Source organism: Tupaia chinensis, unplaced genomic scaffold (genome assembly GCF_000334495.1).
Source record: "Tupaia chinensis unplaced genomic scaffold, TupChi_1.0 Scaffold000099_1, whole genome shotgun sequence".
NCBI lineage: Eukaryota > Metazoa > Chordata > Mammalia > Scandentia > Tupaiidae > Tupaia > Tupaia belangeri.
The window spans coordinates 3677773-3695057 of record NW_006159563.1 but is presented as its reverse complement, the minus strand read 5'-3'; the positions used below and the strand labels follow the sequence as shown (position 1 = coordinate 3695057).

At 37.4% G+C, this 17285-nt stretch overlaps 1 protein-coding gene across 1 annotated transcript in view; it reads left to right on the top strand.

The window, feature by feature from the left end:
- The window catches only part of RASGRF2 (Ras protein specific guanine nucleotide releasing factor 2), a 289250-nt gene that overhangs the window by 83352 nt on the left and 188613 nt on the right, over positions 1-17285 (top strand). Inside the window, 1 exon segment of the mRNA XM_006143501.3 lies at positions 15133-15239. Within this exon segment, the coding sequence (XP_006143563.1) occupies positions 15133-15239 (107 nt within the window).

Here is a 17285-nt window from a genome sequence, read left to right as displayed (position 1 = left end):
TCAAAAAAAAAAAAAATTACTCTGGGCGCGTGCACATGTGTGCCCAAAATCTGGAAGGAAGACCGGAGGAGAAGGGACTGTAGTGTAGCCATTGCCCCTGGGAAGTGATTTCCCACACACGCTGACCCCTGTCTCTCTCCAGCTAACACACATGCTCTACGGCAAAAACCTAAAAATAAATAAATAAATAAATAAAAAGCAGAAACACTATATATTAAAAAGAGCTGAGCAATCAGGGAATAAATTATTCTCAGTGAAGTTCAAATAATAGTCTTCAATGTGAATATGATTAAAAGCACTTTTCATTATGTATGATATAAAAATCATTTTTGGGAACCTTATAAAAATAAATGAAGAAATGTCATCCATGAAAAGAACAAGAAAGATTAAAATAAAAATTGGTAGATAGGAACCCAGGACAGATAGATATAAAAATGATTCCATTAGATATTATGGAAATAAACATTTTTGCCATTAAAGTAAACAAGCAAAAATAAACTGGATAAACTTTCAACTAAATACAGCTGAATAAAGAATTAATACATTAGAAGAGTCTCAAAGAATTAATCTAATATAGAATATACAGAGATAAAGAAAAAATATGGATCTAAAAGGTGATATTAAGGCATATGGATAATACATTTAAAATTCAACATCCAATGGGAGTTACAGAAAGAGAGAATGCAGGACATGACAGAGAAATAATATTTAAAGAAGGGCTAAATCTCAAGCATTTAAACCAAGAAGCTAGGGAGGAACCCCAGGACAAATGCCCAAAGAATAGATTTTAAAAGGAATATAGAGAAGAAATGAATAAAACTGGAAAACAACAGCAGAGATCAAGAAAGCCTACTTCCGTGGGTCAGCAAATGGTGTGATGGTTAAGGCATTGGATTACCTTGAGGCCAGTGGCAATTTTAGTCCAGCACCTGGTGGCTTGAAAAATCACACTGGGTGCTTGTGCATGCGTGCCCAAAGTCCTAAGAGGAGAATGGAAGAGAAGGGATTGTGGCATGGCCATAGCCCTGGTGGGTGATTTCTCACTTTCCCTTTTCCTGTCTATCTCTGGGGCATTCATGCACATATGGCAAAAACCAGGAAGAAGAAAGACAAAAAAAAAAAAGAGAGAGAGAGAAAGAAAGAAGGAGGAAGAAAGAAGAAAGAGAGAGAAAGAGAAAGAAAGAAAAAGAGAGTTTACTTCTTGAGAAGACAAATTCCTTGTGAGACTGATTTTTAAAAATAGCACAATAATAGATGAGACAGAGCAATAAATACTGTGAAAATACTAAGAGTACTGTTATTGTAATCTCTTGAAAATTTAGATAAAGTGGACAATTTGGAGGCTAATTTTATTCATTTTGCCTTTTTTCTTTTCCTGGTACTACCTTCATATTTAAAAATCATACGCTTACAGTATTATTTCTTAGATTATGAATTTTAAATATTTTTATTGTATTGTTATGGTTGTTGAAGATTTAGTTCTATTTCCTGCTCTCCTCTTCCCCTTTTTTAAAGATTTATTTATTTGTTTATTCATTCATTCATTTATTATAATTTGACCAGAGAGAAACACAGAGAGAGAGAGGAAAGTGAGAAAGCAAGTCACCAGGTCCAGGACTTGAACTGTGGTCAGCCATGTGGGAGTGTTCAGTGCCTTAACCACCACACCACCTGCTGGTCCCTTCCCTTTTATTTCTGTGCATAATCACATCACTAGTTTTGATTAAATCAGTGATTATTATTAGCACTATTCTAACTTTGGAACTATCACTCACCGTAGAGCCAAATAGTATACTATGGTTACTTTTTCTTTCCTAGGTCTGTTTATATTTTTTCCTGAAGTTAATAATTGTCATCTCATTCCCCATCCTCCTATTTGCTTAGTTTTCTGTTTGCATATCCCTACTTATTGATCAATATTTCAATATACTGTGCCACTCTTAACTATATATATTTTTTATGCATTTATTTATATATTTTATTAACAATAGCTTACAAATACAAACTAATGATAAGCTACAATTTCACAAAAGATTATAAACATTTTGCGCACGTGTCAACCCTTCTTGTTTTAAGAGAGGGATTTTTGCTATATGGCGCATGTGCTCCTCAGAATGACAGAGACAGAAAGAGAGTAAGCAAGAAATCACACTCCAGAGGATGGCCATAATCCCTTCTCCATTTTTCTCTCAGGATTTTGGGCACACACACGTGTGTGTGAGTTTCAAGCCTCAGGTCTGGGACTTGAACAGTAGTCAGCGTGTGGGAGTCCAATGACTTCACTACTACATCACCTGTTGACTCCGTCAGTCCTTCCTCTTAGGCAGAGTGCTGTTTTGATAACAAATGAATTAACAGATACGCACTAGAGTGAACTATTTCTAGATAATACAAAAAGAAGTTTTGATTTCTTTTTCTCTTGTAGACATAAGTTTATCACTTATGGTCTTCAAACATATTGCACTTAAACTTTCATAATTTGGGGACCAGCAGTTGGCATAATGGCTATGTCACTGAACTCCCATGTAGTCGACCGCGGTTTGAGTCCTGGACCCGGTGGCTTGAAACTCACAACCGGCACGTGTGCGTGCGTGCCCAGGATCCCGAGAGGCGAATGGAAGAGAAAGGATTGCGGCATGGCCTTACCCCCCCGGGGGATGATTTCTCTCGCTTTCTATGTGTCTCTCTCTGTCTTTCTGGCAAGCGCATGCACCCTATAGCAAAAAAACAAAACAAAACAAAACAAAAAAACAAACAAAAAAACAAACAAAAAACCTCACCCCCCCAAAAAAAACCTTTCATAATTTGATAAAGCATTCATGAAACAATCTGCAGACTAGCTTAACAGGCAAATAACACTTTTAAGCAGACATGACTGTTATAAAAAATATTTTTTCTCACACCCTTCATCCACTACTGACTTTCTACTAACTACTTTCCCCTCTTACAGTCTCTAGCATCCATACCCATCCTCTCCACCATCACATCTTCAGATCTTTCAGTCTGCCATAAGGTGCAGACACTTGGTACAAATAGAGTGGGGATATACAATGCATATCTTTCAAAGTCTGGGTCATTTCACTCAGCATTAAGTGTTCTATATTCATCTATTTTGAATCAAGAGATAGGATCTCATTGTTTCTTATAGCTGTGAATATTCCATAGTATATATGTATGCTACTGTTTCTCAACCCAGTCTTCAGTTTTTAGACACTGAGGTCGGTTCCATGTTTTAATGATTGTGAATAATGTTACAAGAAACATGGATGTGCAAGTGTCTTTCTGACTGACTGTTTTCCTATCCTTTGGGTAAATACCAAGAAGTGGGATTACTGGGTCATAGGGTAGTTCTATTTCTAGGTTTTTGCCAGAGGGCGATGCCATGGTGCCCACATATTGCCTTCCCAGAGGTTGAGCTATTGCATTTTGACCAACAGTGTAAGAGGGTACCCTTTCCACCACAGCCTCTCCAGCACTTGCTTTTTTTTTTTTTTTTTTTTAATCTTAGCCATTCTAACTGGGGTTAAAGGGTATCTGAGTGCCTCATTGTGTTTTGTTTTGTTTTGTTTTTGAGAGGTTTTTGCTATAGGGCATGTGCGCTCAATAGAAAGAAAGAGACAGAGAGACAGAAAGCAAGAAATCACCACCCAGGGAGAATGGCCACGACGCAATCCCTTCTCCTCCATTCTCCTCTTGTGATCTTGGGCACACGTGCACATGTGCCTGCTGTGAGTTTAAGCCACTGGGTCCGGGACTTGAACTGCAGTCAACTACATGGAGTCCAGCGGCATAGCCATTACGCGAACTGCTGGTCCCTCTCATTATGGTTTTAATTTGCATTCCCTTTATGGCAGGAGAGTTTGAAAACTTTTTCAGATGTCTCTTGGTCATTCCTAAGTCTTCCTTGGAGAGTTGTCTATTCAATTCATTTGCCCATGTTTTAATTGAATTACTCATTTTTTTTTAAATGAGCAAGACACTTAAGTTTTCTATATATTCTAAGTATCAATCCTTTGAGGAATAATTTGCAAATATTTTCTCTCATTCTCTCATTCAAAAGTCTCCCCTATATTTTCTACTGGTAGTTTTTTTTTTTTAAGATTTATTTATTACATTTATTTATCATCATTATTATTTTTAAAATTTTCTGCAGGGCGTATGCGCTCATGAGGGAGACAGAGAGAGATAGGGAGAGACAAAGTGAGAAAGCAAGCCCCTAGGTCCAGGACTTGAACCACAGTCAGCCATGTGGGAGTCCAGTGCTTTAACCACCATGCCACCTGCTCACTCACTGCTAGCAGATTTATTTTCTCAAAATACTTAAAGACATTATATATTATTCCAGATATTTTATCAATATTATTTTTTTGTTCTTGGAGGCTTCCTTTCAGGTCTTTTCCTTTTTTGTCCAAATTGAGTTGGTTCCTCTCTAGGCCTGCTATTCAGTTGTCATTCTGCTCTTTTCCTATGTTAAATTCCTTTGTCAGGACCCTGATTTTCTGAACCCTTTGTACTTCTACTTCATAGTTAATCCTTTAATTTGCAAAAGTGTACATACATTAACTTCCTTGGAAAGGGATTCTGGGATATTCATCTCTTCATACTGTCTAGAAATATTTAGTCTGTCTTAATACTTGATTGGCAGTTTATTTGAATACAGAATTCTAGGTTTAAAATAACACTTCCTTCAGGATATTGAAGGCATTACTGTACTTTCTCCCTGCAACTCTTGATGCCATCTTGATTTCACATCCCTTGTATGTGACTTTTTAATTTTCTGTCTCTCTCTGGAAGCTCATAGAATCCTCATTTTATTAATCTCATTTGAAATTTCATCATGATGAAAGATCTTTAGTTGTCTCAAATTTATTATGCAATATTAAGACAAATATAGAGGACAATTCATTCAATGTCTGTGTACTTTTACTCATTTCAGGATATAAAAATATCAATACAGGGGTTGGCAGGTGGTGTGGTGGTTAAGGTGTTGGAATCCCACATGGCCAACTTTGGTTCGGGTCCCGGACCTGGTGGCTTGTTTTCTCACTTTTTCTCTCTGGTAAGTGTGCATATCCTATAGAAAACTTTAAAAAAAAAGAAAATCATAATAGAAAAATCAGTACAAAAATGATTCATGCAAAATGGTTGGAGACGCAGGGGAGAGGAGAGGCAGAGAGGAGAGGAGCGGGAAGAGGACATGGGGATACATATACACACAGAAAGGGAAAATACATGAGGCAAAATATACGAAAAGGTGTATCTAGATAAGGTGTTCATTGTACACTACTTGGGACTTTTTTGAAGATTTTTAAATTTCCAAAATAAAAAGCCTTTATCAAGAAAAATTTCAGTAGAAATCCCCTGTGTACTCCTCCTTGAAACCTCACCTAATCCTTTTCCTTCTAGAGAGAATGATTATCTTGAGTTTGTTATTGTTTCCATGTATGTCTTCATACCTTTCTAATGATATATATCTAAAAATAAACAGCTTAATATATATAGTTTTAAGCTTCATGCAAATAGTAGTTTACCATATATAATGAGAAATTTTCTTTTGCTCAACATTGAGGATACTCAGCTATGATGTTCATTGTAGCTCTGATTGTTCACCTAATTGCTTTGTGGTATGCCACTGTACAAATATACCTCATTGTATTTGTTCTGTCCCTTGGCAGGCATTTGAATGGATTCTAATTTTTTTGTAATGGCAAAATATGTTAGGAAAATTCTTGTACTTTTTCCCTTGCACCAGTGTGTAATTGCTTCTTTATGGTGTATGTGAAGAAGATGAATTGTGAGGGTCATAGGATATTTGCATCTTCAGTTTTACCAGAGTTAATTAAATTATTTTCCGAAGAGGTTGTACCAGTTTGTGCTACCATAGTATATGATTATTTCCAGTGTTTTGTCTCCTTGGCAACACTCTTTACTGTCAGGTCTTTTAATTTCTGTCTATTTAATGCATATGAATTGTTTTTAAATTTTCATCTATCTGATTCTTAGTGTAGTTGAATCTTTTTTCCTTTTTAACATATTTTTGCTGTAGGGCACATGTGCTCACTGGAGAGAGAGAGAGAAAGAGAGAGAAAGAGAGAGAGAGTAAGCAAGAAATCACTCCTCAAGGGGGATGGCCAACCTGAGATTCCTTTTCTTCCATTCTTCTCTCAGGATTTTGGGAGCTCATGCACATGTGCCCATGTGAGTTTAAGCTACTGGGTCTGGGACTTGAAACGCGGTCAACTACATGGGAGTCCAGTGACGTAACTATTATCCTATCTGCTGGTCCCAGAATCTTTTAAAGTTTATTGAGCGTTGGTAATTTTTCTTTTTCTTTTCCTTTTTTATAAGAAGTTTTTGCTATAGGGCGCGTGCGCTCACCAGACAGAGAGAGACAGAGAGACAGAAAGCGAGAAATCACCCCCCGGGGGGATGGCCATGCCGCAATCCCTTCTCCTCCATTCTCCTCTTGGGATCTTGGGCATGCATGCACACGCACCCAAAGTGAGTTTTAAGTCACTGGGTCCGGGACGTGTACCGCATTCGACTACGTGGGAGTCCAGCGACATAGCCATTATGCTAACTGCTGGTCCCCAATTTTTCTTTTGAATATTATGTGTTTATATCTTTTGCCTATTTTTATATCAAGTTGACTGTATTCTTAAAATACAGATTTTGGGCCAGCAGGTGGCATGGAGGTTAAGTTTGCTGTACCCCACGTGGCCGACTGCATGGTTTGAGTCCTGGACCTGGTGGCTTGAAAATCATGCTGAGTACGTGTGTGTATGTTCCCAGAGTCTTTAGAGGAGACTGGAGAGGGACTGCAGCATGACCATCTCCCCCAGGGGATGATTTCTCACTTTCTCCCACTTTCTCTCTTCCTGCTGCTGATCACACATGCCCTATAGTAAACTAAAATAAATAAATTAATTTAATAAATAAATGATTTTTAAGTATTTGTCTATTCTTGATATTAAATATTAGTAACATGTTGCAAATATCTTATTCAAATTTGTGGCTTTTCTTTGTGTGTGTGTGTGTGTGTGTGTGTGTGTGTCTGTTACTGCATAAGGTTTTAAGTAGTAATGTAATCTTAATATTTAATTATTTCTTTTAGGATTTTAGTTTTGCATCATTTAACAAATACTTTTCCTTTGCAAGACCATAAAAAACCATTATTTCATGTTACTTTTTGAAAGTTTTAAAGTTCACTTTCTACCAAGGTTTGAATCTTCCTTAGAAAGTTTTGTGTATGGGGTGAGGCATAAATCTCTCATTTTGTTTTCTTTTCCCAGAGGTATAACCAGTTGTTCTAGGACCATTTAATGGAGAGTCTAGTCTTCTGTACCTACCTTTGTCATGAATCCTTCTTCTGTAAATCTGGAAGTTTTTATCTGACTTTTTATTTTGTTTTATTGGCGTATTGGTCTATTCTTGTACCTTGTCAACACTGATTTTATCTTGATGTTTGAGGAGATATTTCTCTCCATGTTGTTGTTTTCTTTCAAAATTGTCTTGCTCTTTTTTTAGCTCTGTGCAATTTCATGCATATTTTTGATCAATCTGTCAAGTTATGCTTCTGCCATATATCAGATTCCTATATATGCCTAGAGTTACGGCTTGGCTTTTTGTTTCTGCCATTGGTCTATTTGATTATCTTTGTACAAGTTAACATAGTTTTATCTTGATATCTCTTGAAATTCTCAGATCCCATGCGAAAAAGCTATTTTTTAAAAAATTGGAATACATTGAAATTATAAATGAATTTACTTTTCTTAGATTTATCCTTAAGCTATTAATATTTCTTTGCTCCTGTGAATGTTATTTAAAAATTCAGTTTCTGTTTGTTGATATTATAGCAAAGTGCAGTGAAGTTTTATGAATTGATTTATAGGCAAAAATTTTATAGAATATTCTTATTCTAATAATATTTCCACAAATTTTAAATATAGGCAGTGAGATAGTCTATGAAAAACTGTATTTTTCCTTTCCATTTTGTGCATCTTTTTCACTTTATTTTTCTGTGTTGTCCTCCAGAGTTAGTAAATGGAAGTGGTGATAATTACCATTTTTTCCCCTATTTTTTAAAAAAAATTATTTGTTCAGTTTTATTTATTATTATTATTTCATTTGACTAGAAAGGGATGGAAAGAGAATGGGAAAGTGAGAAAGCAAGCTGCCAGGCTTGGGACTTGAACCAGTCAGTCCTGCGGGAGTCCAATGCCTTAACCATCACGCTACCTGCTGGCCCCACGATCTTTTTCTTCTTTATTTACTTTAGAGAGGTTGCTTCCAAAAGTTCACCATTAGGTACTAAGCTTGAGGTAGAGATAGTCTTTATCAGGTTCAGAAATTTCACTTTGTAGTTTGCAAAGAATTTATTCATGTAATTTGTGTAGCGTTCTATCAAATAACATTGTATGTATTTAATTAGATGATCACCTTATCTTTTTCTCTTTTAGTTTGCTAGGGGAAGATATTATATTCTTAGTATTTTTTTATGTGGGCCATATATTTACATTTTTGGATTAATTTGATTTGGCTTACATGCTTTTTATAATATACATTGTTGGATTTAGCTTGACAATATTCTGTTTGTAATATTTTGGTAACAATATTTGCATCTACATTTATGAATGACCTTGGCCTCTGATCTTTCATTATTGAACTTTCTTTGCCAACTTTTGAATCCACAATTCACAAGCTCTGCGAGATGTGTTGGAAAGCATTCCTTCTTTAACCACTTCCTGTTTTTGTAAGGTTGGACACATCTATTTTTTGAATATTTGGTACAACTCATGAATAAACATGGGCTGAAAGTTTTGTTCTTTAATCAGCAAATTTCATAAGTTTGAAAATATTTTAATGGCTTTTGATTTATTTGGTTTTTCTGTTTCTTTTTGAGTCAGTTTTGGCCAGTTAGAATTTTTTGGTAAGTGCCCATTTCTTCTCTTTTTAGTTATTAGCATAAATAAAACTTTTTGGTATTTTTGCTCTGTGTATTTTATTTTCTTTTATTAACTTCTGTTCTTATTTTTATCATTAAGAAAATTACATCTTTCAAAATAGCCTCCTGTATTGGCAGTCCCCAAAACCACCCTCCAGTTCTTTGATCTGTGAGGACAACGTACAGGATTCAGAACATAGTCGTACTCGTGGCTACAGTTTATTGCAAAGTAAAGTCAGCGAAGAGAAAAGGCACATGGAGGACGCGGTCCAAGGGAAACCAGCACAAACTTCAAGGAGTCCACTCTCAATGGAGCCACATAGGACGTGCTTGAATTTTTCCGGCAATGAATTGTGACAGCACAGATGAAATGTCTACCAGGGAAGCTTACTTGAATTTCGGTGCCGGGATTTTCACTGGGGATAGTTATGTAGGCATCGTCTGGTTGCATGTCCCTAAATTCCAGACACCCAGAACAAAAGCAGATATTCAGCATAAACCATACAGTTTGTACCATTTAGGCATATTCTTTTTTAAAAATCATTTATTTTATTTTATTTATTATTATTATTTTAAAATTTGCTACAGGGCAAGTTTGTTCACCAGAGAGAGAGCAAGAAAAAGTGAGAAAGCAAGCCACCAGGTCCAGTACTTGAGTCACAGTCAGCCATGTGGGAGTCCAGTATCTTCATCCCTATGTCATCTCTTGGCCCCTATGCATATATATATATATTTTTTTTTTTCCAAGAGAAATTTTTGGTATAGGTGTGTATGCTCGTCAGAGAGACAGAGGGAGAGTGAGAAATCACCCCCTAGGAGGGATGGCCATGTTGCAATCCCTTCTCTATTCTCCTTCTGGGTTTTTGGTCATGCATAAGTACATGCCGAGCATGCGTTTCAAGCCTTCAGGTGGCACCTGAACCATGGTCAACCATGTGGGAGTCTGGTGCTTTACACTATGCCTGCTGGCCCCTCCTAGGCATATTCTTATCAGAGAATGGGAGGAGCCTTCCCCAAATTCCTGTTCCTAGTTGCCAGCAAAGGGATAACTTTGTGAGCAGGTCTTTCCAGGAATAGTTTCAGGCCTGCTATGTTAACTCTTTTCTGCACACTTCCTAAATTGGCTATTAGTTCATTAATGTTTCTTTTTCCTTATTTTAAAAATAAGCGTTTTTAATGTTGTGTTCTGTATTTCTTTCTTGGAACTGCTCTGACATTTGATGTTTGATATATAGTATCTTCATCATAAAGAATATTTTTGATGTTTTCGCTATAATTTATTTTGCAACTAGGATGTTATTTAGAGTTTGGTGGTGTGTGTGTGTGTGTGTGTGTGTGTGTGTGTGTGTTTAGAAGAGCTTTTAGAGTTATGTTTCTGTACTTCATGGCTAATTTGATTCTGTCATGGTTAGAAAGCGTGATCTACATGACATAGCATCTCTACATGTTGCTTTATGGTCTTATTTAATTTTTATAAATGTTGTTCAAGTACTTGAGAAGTATTTTTAATTAGTGGGTTGTGTATAAGGTACTATTAGGTCAATAGAAAAGTCTGATGTGTTGTTTTTTTAGAGAGAGATTTTTGCTATAGAGTGTGTGTGCTTACTGGAGAGACAGAGAGAGACAGAGAGAAAGTGATAAATCATCCCCTGGGGGGATAACCATGCCACAATCCCTTCTCCTCCATTCTCCTCCTGGGATCTTTGGCATGCATGCACACGTGTCCGGCGTGAATTTCAAGCCACTGGGCCCAGGACTTGAACCGTGGTTGTGTACATGGAAGTCCAGAGACATAACCATTATGCTATCTGCTGGCCCCACTTTATGTATTTTAATACTATAATATTAGTATGTATAGATCTTGGAATGTTATACTTTCTAATAAGTCAAATCTTTATCATAAACTATATATTTGACATTGTTGTCTAATTTTGCCTCTTGATTAGTGTTTACTTGCTATTTATTTTCAATCATTTAATTTTTATGTTATCTTTTTATATTTTAAATGTATTCTTTAAACTACTTTTGCAGTAACTCAATTTTTTATTATATTTTTGAAATAACTAAGTTTGTAGAAAAGTTGTAAGAAACATAAAATTGAGTTATTATAAAAGTAATTCAACTATGAAAGTTGAAAATACTTTCATAGGAGTGCTATTAATAAAACTTACTTATGAATAGACTAAGGCAAAAAAATCTTGTGATTATCTTTTTTTTTTTTTTTTTTTTGAGAGGGATTTTTTTTGTTCTAGGGTGCATATACTTGCCAGAGAGACAGACAGAAAGTGAGAAATCACCCCCTCCCCCCCGGGGGATGGCCATGCCACCATCCCTACTCCTCCATTCTCCTCTTGGGATTTGGGCACCCATGCACACCCACCTGGCATGAATTTTAAGCTGTCAGGTCTGGGACTCGAACCGCAGTTGACTGTGTGGGAGTCCAGTGACGTAACCATTTCACCATCTGCTGGTCCCTCTTGTGATTTTCTTTATATATTAAGGATTACTTCCCTTTTATGCAGAGTGCATATATTTTACCAGTTTGTCATATGTCCTTATGCATTGTTTATAATGGTTTGTTAGGCAGAAGTATTTTATTTTCATGCAATCGAATGGTCAGTCTTTTAACATTGCTGAATTTCAAGTCATAGTTTTTCCTGCTCGAAGGTATAGTAGCATTCACTCGTTTAAGAAAAATTGTACTGCTTAAGTTTTTTGTATTAAAACTTCTAATTCATTTGGAAATGAGTCTAGGGAACTTGTAGTTTTTCTAGTCTCTATTACATAGAGGTGGCAGTCTTTCGTGTACCCTCCTATTATGCCTGGGTCTTAGTTTCAATTTTTTTAAAAATACATTTTATTACATTTAAATTTTTATACACTCCTTATAATACTCTTTACTTTTTTAAAAAAAATATTTATTCATTCATTCATTTTAATTTGACCAGAGGGACACACACACACACACACTCACACAGAGGGAAAGTGAGAAGCAAGCCACCATCTGGGACTCAAACCGTGTTTGGCCATGTGGGAGTGTCCAGCGCCTTAACCACTACACCACCTGCTGGTCCCTTTAGTTTCAACTTGAAACTACTTTGAATAGTCCCAAGACCATATGTTCCAATGCCCTTTAGGATGTTAGAATACTTTATCTCCTAGGGTTTCTGCTCTGGTTTTACCTTTCACTTTTGTTTCTAGTACTTGAGGATTCTTTCTTTTTTTTTTTCTAAAGAATTATTTTATTTTTACTTTATTCATTATTATTATCATTATTATTTTCCAGTTTGATCAGAGAGAGAGAGAGAGAGAGGGAGAGAGAGAGAGAGAGAAAGTGAGAAAGCAAGCCACCAGGTCCAGGACTTGAACCGTGGTTGGCCATGTGGGAGTCCAGCACTTTTAACCACCATGCCACTTGCCAGCCCCTAGTACCTGAGGATTCTTTCTCATCCTCAATTAAGTGTGGTTATGTATGTTTGACTTAGTTGGGGATTTTCCCATAGTGGAAGTACTGAGTAGAACTTACTCTGGAAGTACTATTTTAGTTTTTCTGGCTCTAGAAGCTTGTTTTAAAGCACTTTAAAACTCTGTAGGCTAGAGCAAATCTTCAGATATCCATCTGTTCATTTACAGTGTAAAGTTTCTGAGATTGTACTGAATCATCTTAATCTACTGGGTGTATTGTTCATGAAGTTGCCAAAGGCCAATGTATCTTCAACTCAGGCATTTATCACTGTTTAATTCAAAGCCTACTCGGAACTAAATATGCATACATATTTCTGTGTATTTTGCATGAAAAATTTCCATATATTAACATAGATTACTCCAAGTTTCATATATTTTTTTAAATTTTTAAATTAAAAAAAAATTTTTTTTAAGCTTTTGTAGTAGGGCATGTGTGTTCTCCAGAAAGACAGAGAGGAACAGTAAGAAATCTCCCCCTAGAGGGGATGGTTGTGCCACAGTCCCTTCTCGATTCTCCTCTCAGGATTTTGGGCACATGTGCACAAACATCCAGTGTGTTTTTCTAACCACTTGGTCCCATACTCAGTCTGCTTAGTTGGCCATGTGGGATTCAACCATGATGCCACTGGCTAGCCCTTCAAGATTATTTTTTTAAAATTTCAGTTTTAGGGGCCAGGTGATACAATTGGACCCACATGAGAAAGGTCCCGAGTTCCAGGCTCAGGACATCTTCTGAGTGTGACAGCTGGAAGATGCATGCCTGTAATAAAGGGCAGGCTGAGCCAAGGGGTGGGTCATGCATGAAGACCCTGCTGGGATGCATATCACTGTCTTTGTCTTCCTCTCTCTCTCATAGAAGGAATAAATGAATAAATTTCTTTTAAAATTTTCTGTTTTTTTTTTTTTGAGAGGTTTTTGCTATAGGGCGCGTGCGCTCGCCAGAGAGAAAGAGAGATAGAAAGCGAGAAATCACCCCCCAGGGGGGATGGCCATGCCTCCATTCTCCTCTCGGGATCTTGGGCATGCAGGCACTTGCACCCGGCATTGAGTTTAAGCCACCGGGTCTGGGACTCGAACCGCGGTTGACTACGTGGGAGTCCAGCGACATAGCCATTAAGCCAACTGTTGGTCCCCAAAATTTCTGTTTTTTACTTATGATCTACAATACTCTGCTTACTGTTGAAAAGTTCCCTATTTCATGTCTATCTTTACTGGAACATGGAGTGGTTTAGTGTGAGTTTGAGAGTCTGTGAATCTTGGTTATATAATTATTTATAGTTATAATTATTTCTGTTGTGGAACCCTCATAAGAGCTTTGGGAAACCATTTATAATTGTTGAATTTTTGTATTAACTGTGTAAATTTGACCCTTTTTTGTGCTGAGTTGTGTGAGCTTGAATACATATTTGGATTTGTGTAACCTTCAAAACCAGGATGCAGATGGTTTTATCACCCACAGAACTCCTTCATGGTGTCTGTCTGTAGTCACACACTTCCACCCTTGACCCTGGGAACCACTGATCTATTCTCTGTTACTATTTCAAGAATATCATGTGAAAGGCGTTATAGAGTATGTAACCTTTTGGGACTGATGTCTTTTTTTTTTTTAATTTTATTTATTTCTTTCTTCCATGAGAGAAACATGGAGACAGAGAGATAGACACGGTCTTTGCACTGTGATTGGCCTCTAGCCTCAATGGCTTAGATCTTAGGCACACGTGCCCAATGTGTATAAGGTGGCCCTGGGATGTGAACCCAAGACCTTTTCATATGGGTTCAGTTGTGTTACATTTACACTACCATCTGGCTTCACGACTGACTTTTTAAATCAACATGGTGCTTTCAAGAGATATGCAAGTTGTTAGGTGTATCAGGAGGTTGTTCCTTTTTAGTACGGAGTGATATTCCACTGTATGGATATACCACTATTAGTTTATTTGCTCTCTTAGTAAGGGATATTTTGGTTGTTTCCAGTTTTTGGTGATTTTGAATAAAGAGGAATCATTTTACTCCTCAAACATATCATTATTTTCTCTAGTTAAGCTCAATTCCTCCTATACAACAATAAGTTAGATTATCCTTTAACAAAAAGAAAATTCTGATCATGTCTTACCTCTATGGTTGACAATTAGATTTCCTTTCCCATGTCAAATATCGTCCATTGTATGCGGCTCTTTGGAATACTGTGTTGAACAAAATTGCAAAGCCACCTCTGAGAAAACAGGAACCATAACAATTGGTGACATCTGCTAAGGATGTAGGAGAGGTGACAGTAACTGGACTGCATAATTATAAGCATATTGCATTTCAGGATGGAGCATTGAGACTAGGATGTGTAATAGAATTAGCCAGTGCAGTGTAGATTCAGATGTCTCTGTAGCTTTATCACACCCCCAAAAAGGAGAACTTTGGAAAATATCATGTTCATTTTATTTGCATAGCCTGATATGTGCAATGTTCTTTTTTGTACTTGTATAAAAAGATAAATTATAGTAGGATTGTGGGTTGACTCTTACAGAGAGGTGTTAAGATGCAGTCTGTGGTGGCATCTAGGTGCAAAGTCATTGCCAACTGGACCAGGAGTGACATTACATTTTGAAATACAATTTACATAATGCTGATGCATTTTACAAATATATATCCTTGGTAGGCAAATACTGTCTTCTGATGCTGTTATGTTTAAGAAGTATAACTAAGCCTTTTGTGTTTGTTTTTCTTTCCAGTATTACTTTACTGTTCTTTTTGGACATGAAGGTCAGAAACCACTAGAGCTGCGCTGTGAGGAGGAGCAGGATGGTAAAGAGTGGATGGAGGCCATTCACCAAGCCAGGTATGGCCAGAGATCCTCTCAATTATTTGTGAGATGGGTATTATGATTATTCCCACTTCTGTAGATAAGGAAACTGAGGTCTGGAAGGTTACTTTGCTTGCCTGAAGTTGCACAGCTAGTAAATGGCAGAGCTGCGATATGGACTCAGCTGAGCCCAGATTCATCAGCTATGCCCTGTGTAGCATGGTTATGGAAAAAGGTGACAGTAGTTGCTATCTAAGGAAATAGAAGAGTGTGATTTCCCTTCCTTATGAGAAATCCCAGGAAGGTGGAAAGGCATGCACCAGGCCTTAAATGGAAATGACAAATCTGAAAGAGATGCGAAGCAGATCCTTCTCTTTTATTTTTTCGATTCATTTCTTAATACTGGTCCATTTTTGCTTCAAATGCCTCCTGTGCTCATTGCTTTTGCCCATCCAATTCCTAATCCAGGTCGTTGCTCTGAAACTCTCTGCTCTCTGGTCTTGCTCATGTCCTCCATCGGGGCCAAACTCAGTTGCTGCATATTTTCTTTCTCTTTAGTTCACCAGCTGTCCCCTCTCCTGTACGTTCACTGGTCTCTCTGCCACCCCATTCCTGAGCCTTCCTCCCAACATGGCAGCACCCCCTCTCTGTGTTGTTACAGCATTTTCATTCTGTACTGGACTTGGGATACTTAGCAATTCAGGCTTCTTTTTGTGTGTTTTGTGTGTGTGATTTGTTTCCTGAGTGGGATTGTATGCACCTTGAGAATGAGGAGGATTGGGTACACATGTTTCTGAATGAAGTACATTGCTCATTAAGTAGAAGTAATCAAATATTTTGTTTGATTCCAAAAAAAGAAGGAAGCATTTGTTCTGAGTTCAAGCTGTTCTTTGAATTCTTGTGACTTTTTTCTCCAAAAGTCTCCCTTCTTCTCCACTCCCTCTTCTCGTCCTTCTCCCTCTGTGTTCAGCTACTTTGTATTGATCACCTTCTCTGTGACAGATGGCATGCTAAGTGCTTTACTTCCTTATATTTTTTTACCCTTTGCAACAACCCAGTAGGATATTATAAGCCTCATTTTACAAACAAGAAAATAAAAAGATTGGCCAAGAGCTTTTTCATTTTTAAAATTTTACTGGAGGGCGTATGTACTTGCCAGAGGAAAAGAGACAGAGGAGAGAGGGAGAAGGGGAAAGTGCCCCCTGATGGGGCTTGGTCATACACAGTCTCTTCTCCGTTTCTCCTTTCTGAGGGGATTTAGGGCATGCACACATGCTCAGCATGCTTTTTAAACCACTGGTGATAGGGTTCGAACTGTACAGTTGGCCATGTGGGATCTGGCTGCCTTAACCACGAGGCCACAGAACCTGCTCATGACTGGCCAAGATCTAACACAAATTTCTTAAGCTGTAGAGCTAGGATTCAAACCCAAGTTAGTCAAACTCCAGAACTTTTAACCAATGTGCCATATTGCCCTTCTACTCCTTATCGTTCCTTTTTCTCTTCAGTTTTTTGTTGTTTTCATTTCCTTTTCTCCTCTTCAAAGGTGAAAATGGATTAATGTGAGGTTAGGGTTGAGAGTACAAAATTTTTTTTGTTTCTTTTTTTTTTCCTTCTCTCCCCTCAAATATTTATCTGAGCCTCACAAGGTTGGCAGCTCAATGCTGCTCACTACATGGGGCCCCAGGGCAGTTTGCTGACCTCATGGTCCGGGTGCCGTTCAGCTCTGGTCCTTGCTCTGGGTTTCTCTGTCTGAGGGTTTTGCTTCAGTCTTAGGACTAATGCAGAATGCTTTGCTGTAGAAAGAAAGGCAAGTCTTCGAAGGTAAAAGAAGCATCAAATTGGCGAGGTAGAGCCCTTGGGTCAATTTCAGACATAAACTTTGTAGCCCATCTATTGCTTTCCACCTGAGAGTGAAAATGAAGCACATAAGTAAAACCACAGTCTGTTTACCTATCGTTTTCATTCCAGAAGAACAAGTACCATCAATAGCCTATATATCTTTGTAGTTCCCAAGAAAATATCTTGGTGAACCAAACCTAAGCAATGTGAACTAGTTTGAAGGTGGTTAGATTAAAAAAA